The 18,469-nt window shown below is 44.5% G+C and overlaps 1 protein-coding gene across 7 annotated transcripts in view; it reads right to left on the bottom strand.

The window, feature by feature from the left end:
• Positions 1-12,356: 12,356 nt before the first annotated feature.
• Positions 12,357-18,469, bottom strand: part of mllt10 (MLLT10 histone lysine methyltransferase DOT1L cofactor) — a 42,047-nt gene continuing 35,934 nt past the window's right edge. For 2 of the 7 annotated variants that reach the window (XM_035618915.2, XM_035618922.2), the window contains 7 exons: positions 17,929-18,122; positions 16,653-16,805; positions 16,246-16,301; positions 15,773-16,059; positions 15,383-15,406; positions 15,121-15,211; positions 12,357-14,868 (listed from right to left, as the gene is read on the bottom strand). In XM_035618915.2, the coding sequence (XP_035474808.2) occupies positions 14,584-14,868; positions 15,121-15,211; positions 15,383-15,406; positions 15,773-16,059; positions 16,246-16,301; positions 16,653-16,805; positions 17,929-18,122 (1,090 nt within the window). In that variant the 3' untranslated portion in view covers positions 12,357-14,583. The remainder of the gene's footprint in view (positions 14,869-15,120; positions 15,212-15,382; positions 15,407-15,772; positions 16,060-16,245; positions 16,302-16,652; positions 16,806-17,928; positions 18,123-18,469) is intronic. The other 5 variants (XM_035618916.2, XM_035618917.2, XM_035618919.2 and 2 more) reach the window with 5 other exon arrangements.

Raw genomic sequence — 18,469 nt, 5'->3', positions numbered from 1 at the left:
CCATTTGGCTAAGATGAATCATTTATGAAGTATAAAGGAAGGAAATTTGTCATTAGTGTCTCTGCCAAATGAAGGGAGATATCTAGAGTACCCCTGTTTGATGTCATACGACAAGGTCACTATGTTCAATTTCCTGCTCCAGACTTCATCATTTTGAATTCGGTCATTTGGACATTCAGTAATACATAAAGAAGATGCAGGGCACTTACTTGTTCCAGTTCTAGCTGAGCGAATTTGGAAATTGTGTTTACGGCCCTCGTCGTAAAGTAAAACTTCCATTGTCACTCCGGAGAAACTTTTGAGATACTGCGTTTAAAACTTATGATAAGCAGACGGAGGGGAATTTGTTCGAGTTCGTGCATGTATGGCAACGGGTTGTGTGGTCAACCGGCTGTTTTCCCACAAAAAAATGTTGCCATCTGAAGTCAGAGTGGGAAGGCTGCAGAAAGGAAAAGTACCCCAAAAAAAATCAAAGGTGATCAAAAAGGGGACAGAATTGACTCCAGTACCACAAAACCCTTCCAACCACTCACTCTACATCCGCTTCTGTCGCTCTCCGATGTTTCCGTTTAACTCGTGAACATTCGCCAAACGATTAAACAACATTACGACAAACCTTTCCCTTTTCCTTTGAAACACTCACTAGCTGCAGGAATACAGTGGTGCTCTCTTGGGGGAAAGGGAAAAACTCAGGGGGGTTTCAAAAGCTATTAACTGTTGCTGAAGGAGAGCCTGTGTCTGTCTGTCTGTGTACTGTCTGTTACTGTTTTTCTGTCACTCCCTCTCTTTGTGTTTTCCTGTCTCTCGGCCCGTGAGGTGAAAGTGGCTTCCATGGTAACGGCACACTCTGTTTATGCCGCGATGTCTCACTTCATCACAAGCTGTTGATGGCTTTGATTTGCATGCGTGTCGGCCTCCCCCCAAATTTCTGCAAAATGCCCCCTAAAACACACACACACACACACACACACACACACACACATACACAAGCCCTTTTTACGCAGTCTGTTCAGGGCGGGAATGTTGAATGTTATGCCTTCATCCTGTTCACTGTATGAAAGGTATGAACACAGAACATGTGTGTGTGTGTGGGGGGGGGGGCCATGTTGTTTCACCTTTAACCTGGCTGTGGAACAGGATGACCCAGCATGGCGGGACGGACTCCAGAGCTTTTGTGTCTGCGTCACAACTCAAAGTCTTAGCGACGATTTGCCGGCTTTGTTTGCGTCAGTGTAAACAAGCAAAGACGGCATATACTGTATATATAATCGATATAATCGGGTTTGAAAGTATAATCCACAGACATCTGACAGATGACACATTCCACCATAAATTAAGTTCTGGGGAAAAAATTAAATCGGAAAAAGCTTTGATTTTCTGATTTTCGCCTTTAAAGGCACATCTCTCATTATGTATAAGGTAAAACCAAGCTGTGGTCTATAAAAAGTAGTTGTGTGTGGCATCCTAATCACTGCTTAAATGAAAAAATATAAGATCACCTCCGCTCCCATAAAAAAACAAACAAAACACACTGCCATGCTCCAAAAACTCCCAACCACCAACTACCATATGGGGTTTACCTTTCCAAACCCTCAAACAAAACCATAAAGAGGAAATTGGCACTTTAGCTGTTAAGATAAAAATAATGTAAATTTAATCATACTCATTTCCTCATCCTGCGAGCCGATCCTGTACACTTAACCACTCAAATTAGCAGCAGAAACAATGATTATGACTTCTTTTCACCAAAACCAGTCGCCCCCAATTAGTGGTGTAGGGGAGGGAGCGGAGGGTATGGTGGATATGGGAGGGGGGGGCGGGATGCGGAGGATGGAGGGCCCTGGCGAGCCGGACCCCCTGCAGGGCAGAAAGGGGGGGAAATGGATTCCATACCAGGAAATCCATTAGGGCAGGGAGCGGCGTCGAGCTGAACACGGAACGGCCATCTAGTTTTTAAAAAATTCCTCATTAGGTGTAATTTCTAAATTACTATCAGCGTGGGCAGAATGAGAAGACGAGGATCTGACCAACTCATCAGGATAATCAGGCTAATCGCATGATTCGTCGTGAGTGTGTCGAAGCGGCAGAGATGAAAACCAAAGAGAGCAGAGGATGGAGGGTGAATGTTAATGCTGCAGCTGCGGCTGGACACCAGCTTTTGGATGTTTTTCCTGTTTTGTTTTTTTAATCCTCCCTTTTTTTCTTTCTTTTTTTTGTACAACTAACTGATGCAAATAATTGCTGTGGGGGGTTGGGTGGCTAAAGCAACAAGCTAATAGGAAGCAGGAGTCTCCGTGTCTCTATCAATACTTCCCCTTTTTCTTGCCCCCTGCCTCTGAATGAGAAAAAATTGGCAAAAAGTGAAGTATGTTGAGAGAGAGAGAGAGAGAGAGAGAGAGAGAGAAAGAAAGAAAGGGGGGAACAGAAGAGAAGGAGGAGGATGAGGGACAGAAAAGAGGGTGGGAGAAGAAAGCAGGAGAGGAGACAGAGGGCTGAGGGGCCTCTGCGAGGGAGCGAGGAGAGAGGGAGGGGGACGTTCGGGAGGGGAGGTGGGAGGGAGCGAGGAGGAGAAGAGGTTAATTTGCACATATTAGAGAGGGCAGGATTTTTCATTAAAAAGAGATTGAAGTTGATATATGCCTGTGCGCTCCTGACACACTGTACACTCTGATTGTGTTAAGTCCTTGACAGAACAAAGGATTGCCCCCCCACCTTCTCTCTCTCTCTCTCTCTCTCTCTCTCTCTCTCTCTCTCTCTCTCTCTCTCTGTCTCTGTCTCTGTCTCTCTCTCCATCTCTCTCTCTAGCAGCCAGTGCAGCGGGCTGCAGCTCTGGCAGCATTTTGCAGCTTTATAGAGCTGTTTCATGGTGAATAGAAGCACAGACAGTGTCACGTCACCTCAGGAGCCCCCCCTCGATGCATGTGCATACACTTACCCCCCCCATGTTAATTCAGGTCTGTGCAGGGGAGAAAATGGCGTTCATGCAAGCGTGCTACCTCTCAATTTACCCCGATATGTATGTATGTGTTGAATCTGCCGGTCAAAGACTTCAGCGTAACGTTCACATGTCCAAGAAGCACACGGGAGCCGGCGCCTTTTGATATGAATTCCTATATTCCCTGACTGAAGGAGGCGTATAAACAAAGAGCAGCACTGACTGCCGCGTGACGATGTGCTGTATAGTTGCTCATTAAGATGCTGGTGTTTCCAGAAAGGTAGCTGGACACCGACAAAGCCTCGGGTCCATTGTTCAGAGCTAACGCTCGCTCTGGTAAGCCGATCTGGCGTCTGCCTGAGGCCAAGTTCTACCTACAGCAGGAATAACAGAAGCAATAATAACAACAGTTTGTGTTGTTTATGACCTGTTGTTTATAGGACACATGCAACTGGTTTAGATCTCTCCCTTCGTTCTTTTCTTCTTCTTCTTCTCTTTATTTTGACCCTCTCCCCTTCTTTTTATCTTGTTTTCCTCGGGCCACATCTGTCATTCCATGCCCGAGGGTTATACCTGATCTTTGACCTTAGTTAGCGCAGCCCTTGAGACCAGTTTCACACAAACACAAATACATACACGCCCGCTCACACAGAACAGCAGATATTGATTGGTGATAGATAGAGCGGGGCCGGGGCCCTGATAAGGAGGCCATATTTGATGTTTGTTCTGGCAGTTGAGCGAGATTAAATCACAATGAGCAGCCCGCTCCGTCCTTGGATTTGTCCCCACGTTACACGAGTTTAGGGGTCGAGCTTAAAGGCTGACGGGTGAGGGGATTGTGGACAAGGGGCCGGTCGGTCCGAGCAGTGATTAGCATGCGGCCAGTATTATGTTTTTCAAGGGTGTGTTTTTGCACAATCCAAGGTTTTCAATCATTTCAAGCCTTTTGATGCACAACAACTTTTTTTCCCAAACTGAATATCTTTGATTTCCCTTCCGCATCCTCCGTAAAAAAAAAGCTGTTAGTTTAAAAAATTGTAGTAGTATAGTAATCTATTATACCCCTTTCATACCAAAACCCAGGGTTTTTTAAAACGCGTATTTTTTGGCCAGTGTGAAAGGGGCTTAAGACATTCCACTGTAATGTAGTTGTAAGCAAACATAAGGACATTTTAAAGTAATGTAAACATATAGTTCAGAAAACTATCGTTTTGTGAACAGTGGGAACTTTGGAATGTGCATCGCTTTAGAATCGCTTCCTGCCCCTTAACTCAACCGTAGAGACATTTGAAATGAGTTAACTAACGATGTGTAGTCGCATTGTATTATTTAATTCTCTGTACTTTATCTAGATTTACGATCATACTGCTCCGTAGGGGGCACTGCTTTATTTAGGGGTGTGCAAAGCAGGCAGACAAACAGATAGCTTAGGTTTGTTAATTAACAAGTTGAGTCACATTTTATAATTTCAGGCCAATTCTAGTTGATGAGAAGTACATACACAAACACTTAGAGCCAGATTATATATTGTGTCTCCGGAATATGGGCTAAAACAAAGAGTTTCCTAATCAAGTGTTGCATAAGCAGCAATTTTACAATGACATTTTTTTTTTCTTTTATCTCAGGGCAGAAATATTCGGTGTCAGAAAACAATGTGAAAACTTGCTTCACACATGAAAACACTCAACAACACATGTGCTTCAAATGCACCACGCGATTTGTTGCACTTGACAGCGGCATCCTTTCAACTTACATTTTGTACAGTGTGCCATTGCTGCAGTGCAAAGTTAAAGGTAATCGTCCGTCGCCTTCACCCAAATGTGGTTAAATCACAATGGACCGAAACCCCCCGATCTGGTGGCGCGGTGACCCGAGTGTCCTTTTTACATATGACCAGAGCCAGAGCAGGATCCAAATCCCCCCGGTCGAAAAAAAGCAGTGCGTGTACTTATGAAAGGCTGTATATGTTGGCCAGTGTGTGCACGGTCTCAAGGGTTGGGAGATTATGTCGACAAAAGGTGCACCTGGTGCTTTAGATTGAGTTTCTCTCCTCCCTTTATCCCTCTTCCATCCCCCTCTCCCCTTCTTCTCCGGTCATCTCCAACATTACCCTGGGACTTTTAAAAGATTAGACAACCACAGCTTTTATAATTTTGCCACTAATGCATGTCAACAACCTGAAAAGAGGGACACTAATGGAGAATACTACTTTTTTAATATTTATATATATAAAGAAAAAAACTCCCAGTAATGGGAGTACACTTTCTAGTTATTTCATACCCTTATATAAGCATGTAGCCTATAGTGTGTCAGGGCAGATTATTGAGCTCTGTCCCTATGTAACTCCGATCTGGTGTGTTTCGGTGCAGCCACTGATAAAAAGATATGCGTGTCTTATGACAATGCGATGCGATAACAGTTTCAGACGACTTAAGAAATTGTCACTTGTTGTCGGAATTAGAGTCGTCGCTGCAGCAAAATGAATTGCCTAGTTTTTCCAATGTTTCGTTGTTTTTGTTTTAATTAAGTCGGACGCCTTAAGGAGTAGAAGGAGTGTTTAGATCCTTATCTTAAATAGGGGTTCACCTTAAGTGCACTTCAGCATTCAAAAATACTCTAATACAAGAAAAGGTCCTGCATTCAACATGAAGTACTACTTTGGCTATAGGGGCAATATAGTGCACATGCCATTGTTAGATTGTTTACGCTAATTCAACAATATTTAAATTGCAATTTATCAAGTTATTGAAACTACTTTTTGTTTAAAATATTTATTTTAAATTTAACTATCCAAGAAGTTTGCGGGGGAAATTACTCTTTGGTGGACCTGACAACTCATAATGTGGTAACGTGGAATGTGACAACGTTTTCCTTTAAAAAAAAAAGCTGCAAGCCAGAAAGTTTTTAACACTGCATTGTATTTTAAAAACTTGGGATTTTATGTTCACTTCAATGTAAAATGTCAAATGTAAGCTTTAACCATAACGGTGAAACAAATGTAGTGGTGGTAAAAAAGTGCAATATTTCTTAGTGGAATAGGGTTAATGGAGTGAAACTACAGTGACATAAAATACTCAAGTAAAGGACCTCAAAAGAGTAAATGAACTTGTCGCACTAAATACTAATAATTCAGTGTGTGAACATGCTTGTTTTTTGTCAGCCTACACAAACACTTTATTTGAAGCTTCTGATAGCATTCGTGTCTAGACTTAACTTTTGGAAGAAAAAAAATACTTTGGCATTTATTGGATCATATTTCCCAATCTTTTGTCATGAAATGGTTTATTTCTCTGCTTAAATGAACCTCACATGCAATTCACATGCTTTTCATGTAATCTGTTCTGGGGTAAGCAACGTGCCAGAAGCAGTTTATATCTTGTGATGTATGTGACAAATTCATTGAACTAAATAAAATGTTTTTAAAAAAATACTTCTTTTTTTTTTTAGAGTGATCTGCATTTACAGTTCATCAGAAGTTGCCTTAAATGTTGTTTCTCTTTGCAGGGAAACAACAGAGATACAAGCAGAGAGAGACACACACACACACACACACACTCACACACACACACACACACACACACACTCCACCTTTGTATGATTGCATACAGTGCTTGCTCAAACAGCACACATACACAGACACACACACACACAAACACACACTATGAAAAAAAACAGAGTTGATGCAACAAGTCCAACTCATGCAAATCTCTCTCTCTCTGCAGCCTCGTACCTCCCTCAGCCCCTCACCCCCAGTCTTCCCCTCCAGCCCAGAGGTCTCCAGTCTGCATAATAAATGAGGTTTGCTGATAATAGGAACGGGGCTTTCGCTCTATCTGTCTCTCACACACACACACACACACTGAAATCCGCCTGTACCATTATGCAGCCATGGGTATATACCATTTAACAGCTGTTGCCGTTGGAGAAATCCCAGCTCTCTTTACATGCCTGTTGTTCGCTCATTTATTGTGATTGCAGCAGCAGCAGCAGCAGCGGCGTTCACATTTCAACAGTAGATATCAAATCTCCACAGAGACATATTCCTCTCACTCCACTGTGATGTCCTTGAGCAAGGCACTTATCCCTCAGCTGCCCGGGGGCCGGCCAGCCAAGTGTTTGTGTGAGTGCGAAACCTTTCCCTCTCTCTCTGCGTGGTGAATACCAAAAATATAATTCCTTACTTGACAACAAGCACAAAGGAAGGAATAATTGATGAGACCTCTCTTCCACTCTCACATTTTTTAACATGATTATTATACACGAACACACACACACACACACACACTCTCGTTCACATACACTCCCATGGACATTCCTTCGACCTGCCATCACCAACCGAGGCTGGAGTTGTTTGATGATATAGACCTCACACGGGGGCCGGCCATTCGGAAAGTAATTATCAGTAATGATCTCTTGGTGACTGATCTATTTTTACCTGATGATCAAACGAGACCTCATCTCAGATCTATATCCTGTCACATTCATTATTACCCCCAGCAAGATCACATTCGTCTCTGCCAGCAGCACCTGTCCACGCAGTCCATTCTTCACCCGCAGAGCCCCGGTCATTGTCATGGTAAATATAGGTGAGACAGGATGTCAATATTCAGAGGGGACATGCGTAATGTTGTAAAGTTAAACTTGAGTGCTGTGTGTGTGTCTTATGAATTCCCTTTACCCCGTTTATTAATGCACTTTTTCCAATTAACAGGCCTATATATATATATCTGAGGATATACTGACACAGATCCACCCGGCATGTTAACTTGTTACTAAATATATAATTGTACTTTTTAAAAAAAACGTTGCCAATTGCGTAAAGGGGGTTTCTGAGTGAGCTTAATTGAATCTATACATAATTTAGTAGCAATGCATTTCTGCCAGGGTCATGTGGCTTCCCTGCAGTTGGCTGCTCCGGGTCGATGGTCTTCTGAACAACAGACTGGAGGTCGTCAGAACAGACAGGGGGCCATATGTCGTACTGTACACGCCAGGCCACTGTCCTACACTGGAGTAATAGAGGGGGATAGAAACGACTATCATATACTGGAGCAGTGGAGAAATACATAAGTATAGGTTCATTAATTGAAGACAACTCAGGGTTATCAAAACCTCACAGTAAAACTGATAACGTGTTATTTTAAAATATGGAAGAATGAAGGTCCCAAAAACAAAATCATAAGGTGGACCTGTCTTATAACTGCACAGCACCCGAACTGTATGATGTTATGAGATGTGAATATTATGCAACACACACATGTTCCCTATAATTGAGGAAAACACCACAGCACACAGCCGAGGCTTATTTAAGTTTACACGTGATATCATAGGCTATTATTATTATTATTAACGTGCATTATAATATATAGGCTAATTCAAAGTGGGTGAGAATTATGCAATATTTGACGATGTTTGGGGATTTTTGGGGAAACTCGTACAGGCGTCGAGAAGAGTGTCCCGCGGCAGGCTGACCCGCGGGGGAGCTGCATTTCCCCTTTCCAAAAGGGGGAAAAGCAGAAATATATCTCTCAAATCGGCTTCCACTTTCCTTTTCTCACTGCTGAATTGATATCTGCCCATTGGTGCACACTGAACTCGCCCTCTCCCGCTCTCCCCCCTCGCGCTCGTGCGCAGGTCTCCAGGAGCCGAGCCGAGCAGCGGGGCAGGCGCGGCGCGCTGACCGGCCTGCGAGGCGCTGCACGCGGCAGGCGAGGGGAAGCACGCGCCGCTGAGTCTCGGGAAAGACCCGGCAACACGAGGAGGGAGGCGACGGGGGAGCCGAGGACCGCAACAGATAGGGCTATACAACATCATTTCACTTTATCTACACACTCATCTACAGGCGAACGGTTTATTATATTTCATCCAGACTGGATTTTTTTCTTTCTGTTTCCTTATTTGTCCAGTTGATGTTCACTACACTTTTTAAAACCTTCAAAGTAAAAACAAATACATGTAATCAAACTACAGGGACAGTAGAGATTTGCTCATGTACTATATATTATACTTTTTAAAATCAACTCATTTATTATTAAATTATCTATAATTAGACACACACACACACACACACACACACACTTGGTCAGTGGGAGCATGAATAAAAAAAGGATCAGTTGCTGAGGACAAAATAGGTTTGGAGGTGTTTCGCCGAGCCAAAGTCCCAAACATCTTCATTGTTCATAACCATTCTAATATTTATTTTTAACAACATCCATTTGTTTCTTCAACGCCACGTGAATTCCCCTCCTATTGTACGGTTTTGTGGTTTTTCAGTTCTGCAAACATTTGGGCCTGAGGATAAGAGGGTGTTTTACATAATGTAAATCCCCTGAGAGGACAATTTCATTTTTGGGCTATTGAAATAACAAATTTGACTTTGAATAAAATTATTTATTTATGGTGCATTTACTGTCATTTGTCCAGTGACAATTGTGTTTATCCCTGAGCCATCGCATATTTGTTGTGGCATCAAGAGGCTTCAAGGAAACTCTGCGAGATTGTCATTTGGCTGGGAGGCAGAGAAAGAGAGAGGGTCCTGGAAGGGTGTGTATGTGCATGCATGTGTGTGTGTGTGTGTGTGTGTGTGTGTGTATTGGGGGGAGAGTCACTTAGCAGAAGAATACGAGCTGTCTCAGAATGAAGAGGGATGAGGCTGAATCCTGCTGCTTCTCCTCGCCACCATTATCCAACAGGAGAGAGACCTGTGGGGGGCAGGCACACACACACACACACACACACACACATACCCTGGGAATCTCCTCAGCTGTCCCCCCACCCCTTCACTCTCCTTCTTGCCTCCTCTTCCTCCTGCACCGACCCTAAACACCTCCGTTTGCCAGCTCTGGTTCCGCTCGGCACCAGATCAGGGCCCCTGGCAGCTGACTGCAGGTTCCTGGCCAGGCTTAAGCCTCCTAATAGCAGCCACTCTGTGATGATTTACACTGCATTACTGTACACACACACACACACACACACACACACACACACACACACACACACACACACACACACACACAGACACACACAACGGCCTCCTCCTGCTAATGGTTTATTACACCAGAGCCTTTTTCAGCTTTATTGCTCTTTGCTCTTTGCTCTCTCTCTGTTTGAGGCAGAGGTCTAATTAAATAATTTAACTGAATTACCAAACGTGCCCAAACCTGTATTGGAATTACTCATGGCACTTAGTTAACTTGGTTTTATGGCTTTGCTTTCATGGCGTCTGAGCTGCAGCCATGCAGGATGGGAGAAATGACGGGTGCAAACACTATCAGGGGATGAAATGTAATGTCCACGCACCTCCAAAACTGTCGGCTCGTCAGAATCAAAGTGAAACAGCCTCTTATTCTTTCAGCTTTCAATAATTTATATTTTAAATGCTCTCTCTCTGTGTCATGTGGGTCTCTTGAATCTAGAGACAATTGCAAGTCAAATTCTTCCTTTCAGAAAAGTTAAACTTTTTGGTTTTTGGCAAACTATGCACATAACTACAGTTGTTTGACTGAAATTTTGAATGTAGTAAAATGTGTGTGTCTGTGTGTGTAGTGCAGTTGTAAAATGATTTCAGATTGTATTTGATAAATCAAATCAAGAATCAAATCAAGCTTTATACTTTCTTTTCCACTTCTACGTTTTCCCCTTGGCTACAAGCTTTTCTCTCCTGGCCTCTCTTGGGGCCTCATCGTCTCAAATTTTGAATCCTGAGAAAAACTCCTAGAAAGCAGAAACTGAAAGTTGCCATGTCCGCCCGGTCAGAGGCAGCCAGGCAGGTATCCGTGTGCAGCTGCACTGCATTCCTCAGTGACAGCAGCTCAGCTCGCCTCTGAAGCCACAGATATCTGCCCTACATTTGTCTAATCATCCAGGGCTTAACCCTCCTGCTGGCCCACTATCTGCTCTGTCTGTGTGTGTGTGTGTGTGTGTGTGTGTGTGTGTGTGTGTGTGTGTGTGAGGGAGAGAGAGAGAGAGAAAGAGAGAGATTCCCTGTCTCCTAACACCAGGGCTTAGTAATGTTTTGACTTTGTGATCAGGCACCTGGTCCGGCAGCACACAGGGGTCCTCCATCAGCTGCTAAGCCCTCCCACCCCCAGGGAGGGTTTCTGGGGGAGTGTGATCGATGATGGACACAGCAGCTCTCTCTGTGTGTGTGCGTGTGTGAGGGTAGTGCTGCTATTATGTGTAGCTCTGATGGTGGAGGCTTATAAAAGAGAGGGTCCTGGGTGGTGGTGGTGGTGGTGCTGGGGGGGGGGGGGGGGGGGGGGGGGGGGGGGGGGGGGGGTAGAAGAGTGTATGGTGTTTAAACAGCCTGGCTTTGATTGACAGGGCTGATAGTGAGTGGAGGTGGGAGGGGTGAGCAAGTGTGTGTGTGTGTGTGTATGTGTGTGTGTGTGGGGGGGGGGGGCTGTGTCATTTCAAATGCAGGTTAGATTGTGTGTTTGTGTGTGCGCGTGTGCGTGTGCGCGCGTAGGCAAGGGGGACTGAAAAAAGAGGGTGAGGTGGGTGTAGGTTGGGGGAGCAGGGGAGCAGGAGGAAAGTGAGCTTTTAATTACCAGGGCAGAAGCAGATGTAGCAGAATCATGCCCCCCACCTCTAACACACACACACACACACACACACACACACACACACACACACACACACACTGGGGGTTCTTGGCAGCTGGAAGTCATCAGCTTTGTGTGTGTGTGTGTGTGTGCGCGCGCGCGTGCGCATATTTGTCAGGGCAGGAGCCTTGAAGCACATTGTATAAATTTGAAGATGTTCAGCTTCCTCTTGGCCTGATGATTATTCATTTTCCTCATCATTGTTTCAGAATAAATCGTGTCCTGCTGCTGCCTTCTCCTTGATCATTTCCCTTCTATATGATAAAAAACTAAAATCAGGTAAATCATTTCACCATACAATTTAGTATAACATTTATTTATCACTGGAAACAAAAAACGACTAATTTGAAGACAAATCTAATTTGCTCTAAATCAAACCGATCAGAAGTCACATAGTACTCATAATGAATGGCCGGTCAGAAAAATCAGCTTGTTCACATGTGCTTCAACATTACAGATGTAGTATTATTTAGTGGTGGATGTATACTGTACAATTATTTTTTTTGCATGTATTGTACTTAATCCATTTGAGCAATTTTTAATTATCTGGCTGATGAAACTTTACTCCTGTTTCATTTATTGTAGTTTTTCTTTTCAGTTGACTGATATGATGAAATAAGTGTATCATGAATAATTGTATTTTATATATATATATAAATATATATGATATATATATGATTATTATAAACATAATCATATATTAATCTGTTTAGGGTTATTCAGTAGTAATAGCTAAATATTTTTGTCCCCAAAATTTCTTAGCAATTGTAGAAGGGGGGGGGGGGGGGGGGGGAAGAGAAAAACTATGAACGCTCCTATTACTTTATCCAGAGTTTTTATTTTGGAATTTTGAAATACAATGTTAGCCCCCGACCGCCCCAAAGTGTATTTTCAACTTGTACAAAAAAGAATCAAAACAAATGTCTGCTCAGATGAAAACACGGTGCCCAGAGTATAAAACAACTTTCTCATCAATAAAATGGTGCAAAACATTTAAAAAATAAGAAAATTAAAAAAAAAGAAACACAATGTCCCTGCACATATAAAAATAAATTAACACTTTGTGTCCAGTCACTGTCAACCTTCTTTTTTTAAATTTTTTTTTATATCTGGTCCTAAAGATTCACACACACAAAGTGAGGCTTCATTGGCTTTCCTTCACACCAGCGCATCCAATCACAATCACATATGTACACCAATGGCCAATGAGAAAGGTCTATATACACTTAACGAGGTAAAAACTGTGCCATTGAATTACCCCCCCACACGTTCCCACCCCCCTGACACATTTCAACCCCCCCGCCCCCCACCAACCCCACCCCAACAAACATCTATGTACAACCACGCCTCCTTCCCCATCAGCCAACTATCAAGTAGCTTCTAGCTTTTCACGCACATGACAGAGAAGTCAGTAAAGAGGGTTTTACAGCAAGACGTGACTGCATGGAGGAAACAAAGACAACAACAGAAGACAAAACTTTACACAGTAGTACAATATGATGTTAAATTGCAACACCAGCGGGCTTTTAAAATGAATCACCTCATGCCCATTACACAAACAAACTCCAAATAAATAAAAATAAAAAAGCACAATACAAGTTGTCTCTGACAGAAAAGAATGCAGTAAAATATTAGTAATTCCTGGTTTTATTATAAAGAGACTGCACGTCCAGCCTGACGCGACTCAGTGTTATTTTTTTTCTTTTCGTAATCTGTTGCTGAGCAACGCAGCTTATTTAGCAGAAAGGGTTATGGAGAATTGAGCTGAGTGACAGGGACAAAGGTATTGATGAATCCCACCCTGGTCCTCAGGCACTTGGGCTTGGACCCTGATTGGCCAGTCCTGACTGTTTGTGTGGTTGTGAGTGGCCGCTGATGTCGGCCCTTTTTAGGTCCTGATAGGCTGGTCCTGCCTGAGAGGTAGCTGCAGCAGGGGGCTCAATCAGGAGGATGAAACGGGACGTCCCATGCTCGCTGACAACCAGCTGCAAAAAATGTCTTGTGCGAAACTGTGCTGCTGTGCGGATTCACGCGTTTTTTTTCCCTCTGAACATTCAACTTGCCATATTCTTCTTTTGCACCGCCCCCCCCCTCATTTCATTTGCCTGAGTGAGCCCCCTGTTTCTGGCCCAGAGAGGAGACAGTGAAAAGCAAGGCTTCTGTGGTGACTGTATGAGGCTTAGCTCACTGACATTAATGGATCTACACACACGGAGAGGGGGGGGGGGGGGGAGAGAGAGGCAGTAGTAAAAATGGTGCAGATTTTTTTCCCCAAGAGTCCCTCACCAAATATTCCCCTCGGGTGAGACAGATGTCAAACACACATCTGCTACTGTTAAGTCTTGTGGTAGGGAATTGTAGTATTTTTTTATTTTTATATTAATATATTTCTGCTATTTTTTCTTTGTAATTAATATATTTGTAGTTCTGTGTCTGCTAGCTTGTGTGCCGAGTACACAACTCTGGTTATCTGAGGCCCCTGAGAGAGTGTGAAAAAGCAGAGAGACCAGACGGAGAAGCAGAGAGAGAAAAAAAAAAGAGCGAGGGGAAATAAAAGGGAGACGTGAAAGATGTCAACAAGAGAAAGAAAAGACGAAAGGTGTAGAAGCAGAACAATGAGATTCAGAAATGATCGCGAGAAAACAATTAAAGGAGATGTTTCTCGGACGAGAGGACAGACATCGCCACACTAACATAAACTAAGTTACTACCCGTGATATTAAATGAAAATCATTTTCTCAGCAGTGACAAAATTAGAACCTGAAGCAGCCCTACAGCTAAAAAAATAAGAATCTAAAATTGAATGGAAATAAATAAAACAAATAAAAGTAAAAACTGTAAACTGAAAAACGTTTGTGACTGCATTAGACCAAAAAATTTACTTTTGTCTTCTGTCATCACTCACCACCAGTATGTGCTAACATGTGAGCACAGACCATTATCAGGAATAATAAAAAAGTTGACCAACAGGCTGATCTCCGAGAACTCCGCATATTTATTTAAAAAAACCAAAAAACCAACCAAAAAACAAAAGAACATCTGCCGTCATGTCTTCTCCTGCCCCGCGATGCCAACGGCCTTTTCGGCGAGCCGAGGCTTTTGCGCGCCCGAGGCGTGCGCGTCGGTATGTGCGTGCTGCAGCGCCAGGAAGGGGTTGGCCGTGATGGCACTTTGGCCCTGGTTCTGGGCGCCGGGCAGCAGGTTGTTGATGGGCAACTGAGTGGAGGAGAGCGGCATGGAGGGAATCTGCGCAGAGGAGGAGAGGGAGTGCAGCTGCTGGATGTCCTGCTGCTGCTGCATCAGCTGGTAGAGCAACACCTGCTGCTGCTCCTGGGAGAAAGAGGGATACGCAGGAGAGGAGGGACGAGAATGGATAAAGTGATAAAGAGGAAAATAGAGATGGATAATAAAAGGTGGGATGGGGTTTAAGGGGAAAATGATACGGAGAAAAAGAGGAGAAAAAAAATAATTACTAAGCTTGGTGATTTAGGTCACTGTAAAAAGAAAAACTGTAGCCCAGTGTCTGTGGGTGACAGCGGCGATACCAGAGTGTGTGTGTGTGTGTGTGTGTGTGTCTCGTACCGCTGAAGGCTGTGAGGACAGCAGCTGCTGGAGCTGATGCTGCTGCAGGAGGAGTCTGTGCTGCTCGGACAACAGGCCAAGCCGCGCAGCACTGACACAAAACAAGATATTTTAATAACATAATCCTATTCTCAAAATATTAGGTTTGCACTGTGCAGACAGACAGAAAATATAATGAACACAAGAAAAACAACACTTTTCTCCACATTTCTCTGACGGGTAATGATGATGATGAAGAAACACATACACACGACCGTCTCACCTGTTCTTACTAGTTGCTGAGCTGCTACGATCCAACACGCAAGCAAAAGGAAATACAAAAAGGAGACGACGCAATAAAGTTCACAGTCAAACATGTGGAGGTGAAACTGTTCCTTGACATTTTGAAACAATTCTGGCGTTTTTCAGTAGTTCAGCCTGGACGTGATGAGGTGCGACCATAGACTGCATATAAACAGGGTGCGACAGGGGCTGTCGACCGAAATGTCAAACTATTTGGGGCTTTTTCTGTTTTCAATCCCCCGACTATAAGCTGATTCATGAGGACATGCGATTTAACAAAGCCTGCAATGATTTTGGTGCCCAGAAAAATAGCATATTGCATTATTGGGTATGATACTGTAGGATGGTAAAGAGCAGCCATCATGTCTACCTGTTAGTGACGGGCAACGTGACGCCTGCGGCTGCTCCAGTAGTGTGAGTGTGAGGCCCGGCCGTGCCTGCGGGCATCTGGATGACCCCGTTCAGTGCCCCGACAATCCCCCCCATGCCCGCACCGAGTGCCCCCATCAGCCCGGCCACCCCGCCCAGCCCGGCCGGGGTCGCCCCCACGGCGACGCCGTTAAGCTGCGGCTGCGGCGGGCTCTGGGAGACGGAGGGAGGGGTGGAGAGGGAGGACGTGGAGCCACTACTGCTGTGGCCGCCGCATGACATGCTGTCCTGAAAGACAACAGAGGAGTGAACACAGATAAGTGACAAACTCTTACACTAAGAATTAACTTTTAAAATGCCAATGAAGAGAAAACGCTGTGATTTATCATAACTTCATCAAGATGTGACTTTAACGACCTGGGGCTTGTTCGACTGACTCGTACTTCTACATATTGACTGTGTGTTTGTCTTTACCTGAGCAGCGACAGGTAAAGACGAGTCGGTGGCTCCGAGCTGGGCTCCTTTCACATCTGCAACACAAATCCACATCGAAATAGATTCTTTTTGTGCCTAATTAGGTATAGATAACAATTTTGTTCCCTCTCCATTGAATATTCTTTCAGTCAATAATTGCTTAGTCCAGTCAACGCCAAAAAGACATTAATTTGGAAGCCCAATGTGGCGTCTTTTTAAAATAATATCAAAGGCAGGACCAAGTGTAAGTAAACTTGTTCACTGTCACAATGCTTTTTTTTCCACTCATCCCATTTTACTTTAGCTACATATTTGCGCACAAGTCTCTCCATCTGCAGACTACGTCACCTTTTATACATACACTATAGATCGTTCACCTTGAGTTGTAAATGTGCATGTGAACGTACCAGAGGCGGCGGCTGTGTTGGGGGTGAAAGGCACTGAGAGCTGAGCGCTGAGAAGCTGCAGTCTCTCTTTCTTCATGGTCAGAGATTTAATCTGCTCCTCCAACCTCCTGTTCTCCTCCTGCAGCTGGTGGAGAGACTTCAACATCCCCACCACTGAGAAAGAAAAAAAAAGAGAGAGAGATGCAAATGAGATAAAAAATCCATCCGAGCATCCAAGTGTGTTGCATGGCGGCAGCGATTGCTCCATCCTGCTCAAAATATTTTTCTCAAAACTCACCAATTCCTGAAATGTACACCAGTGAAAAGAAGAATCAACCCTTAACAGCTTTTTCAAATGTTTTACCTACATTATAAAAATAATGTTTTTATACTCCTGGGATGCGGCAGTATTGGAGTGATCTCTCCAGATCAGTGTTCAGACTTTCTCAAAGGCCAAAGGCCAAAGGCAAAAAACGTGCAACTCTGCTCAGCCTCCACTCACTGACTGATTAGACGGATATACCTCTACGGGGGGGGGGGGGGGGGGTGTCAAGATCAGCCACAGAGCTGTGACCCCGGTGCCTGTACCGACACGGCATCAGTGCTCAAGGACAAGTTGGGCAGGAGGAGGATTCGCAGACACAGGAACTTCTCCAACTACACTCCAACTATTGGTCCCTGAAGGGATGTTCAGGGGCCTGACGGAGATCAACAGACACAACGGTAACAGACAACGTGGAGAAAAGCAGGTTGTCTACTCTGGGGTCGGTTGCATGGTTACAGAAAAAACTACAGGCGAAAGAGGACGATGTTGAAAAGAAAGACGAGGGGATTTCTTTTATTATACTGACAGTGAGCGTTTACAGCTTTTCGCCTTCACCGCTGGCAGTCGAGGTCCTGACTGAGGGGAAGTGATGAGAAGGCGCGTCGGGTGACAGCGCCATTGTTCCTGAACGTCTCCACTGTGGCCCGTTCCAAACGACATCGCAGCCCCAGAGTTTCAAACTAACACGGGGCGAGCAGCATTTGCAAACTTCTCTGTTTTAGGCTCTTGAAAACTCAAGAGTAGAGTGGACGGCAGGCGTAAACTTAGCAGCAGTGATGCGTTTCAAAATTAAAACGTGAAACGTAGCAGCGAAGAAAAAAAATCTAACTGGAGTTAAAGGATGGTTACCATCTTCAAAAACACACGTTATCATTGGTTGGGAGAGCGAGGATTGCCTGTAGGGGTGAGAGCGAAAGGCAGTGTGCGCGTGTGTGTTTGTGTGTGTATGTGTGTGTGTGTCTGTCCGCTCACCGTCTCCCTGCCCTCCCTGCTGCAGCAGGAAGCTCTGCCCTTCGTTCCACTGCCTCTCCAGGAGCTGCTCAATGCTGGTGGCCACCGGGAGCGGCGTCTCCCCGCCACCTCCTCCCGCCCCTAGCAACCCCAGACCCGGCCCCGGCAACGACCCCGAGGAGTCATAGCGGATCTGCAGGCCACCAATGGGAGAGCTGAATGGAGGCAGAGAGAGAAAAAGAGGGAGAGAGAGAGAGAGAGACAGTGAGGATAGATAGAGAGGTCAATAGGGAGATTAACGACCCAACATAAACGTCAGACAAACATAGACACTGCTGGCTATAAAACTACATCAATTTGTTGTTACAGTGGTCTTTAATGAAAAGGGGCCAGGCTTGCTTGTGTGTGTGTGTGTGTGTGTGTGTGTGTGTGTGTGTGTGTGTGTGCCAGCGAGAGAGAAAGACGTGAACGCAGAGGGAGAGAGGACATGCAAGAGGGAGAGGCAGAAAAAGGGAAGTGGACTGTCTTGTGCGATAAATCTCAGTGTGTGAGTGTGAGTGTG

This window comes from Scophthalmus maximus, chromosome 21 (genome assembly GCF_022379125.1).
Source record: "Scophthalmus maximus strain ysfricsl-2021 chromosome 21, ASM2237912v1, whole genome shotgun sequence".
NCBI lineage: Eukaryota > Metazoa > Chordata > Actinopteri > Pleuronectiformes > Scophthalmidae > Scophthalmus > Scophthalmus maximus.
Note: the sequence above shows the minus strand (reverse complement) of the source record. Positions and strands in the feature narration are given on the sequence as shown.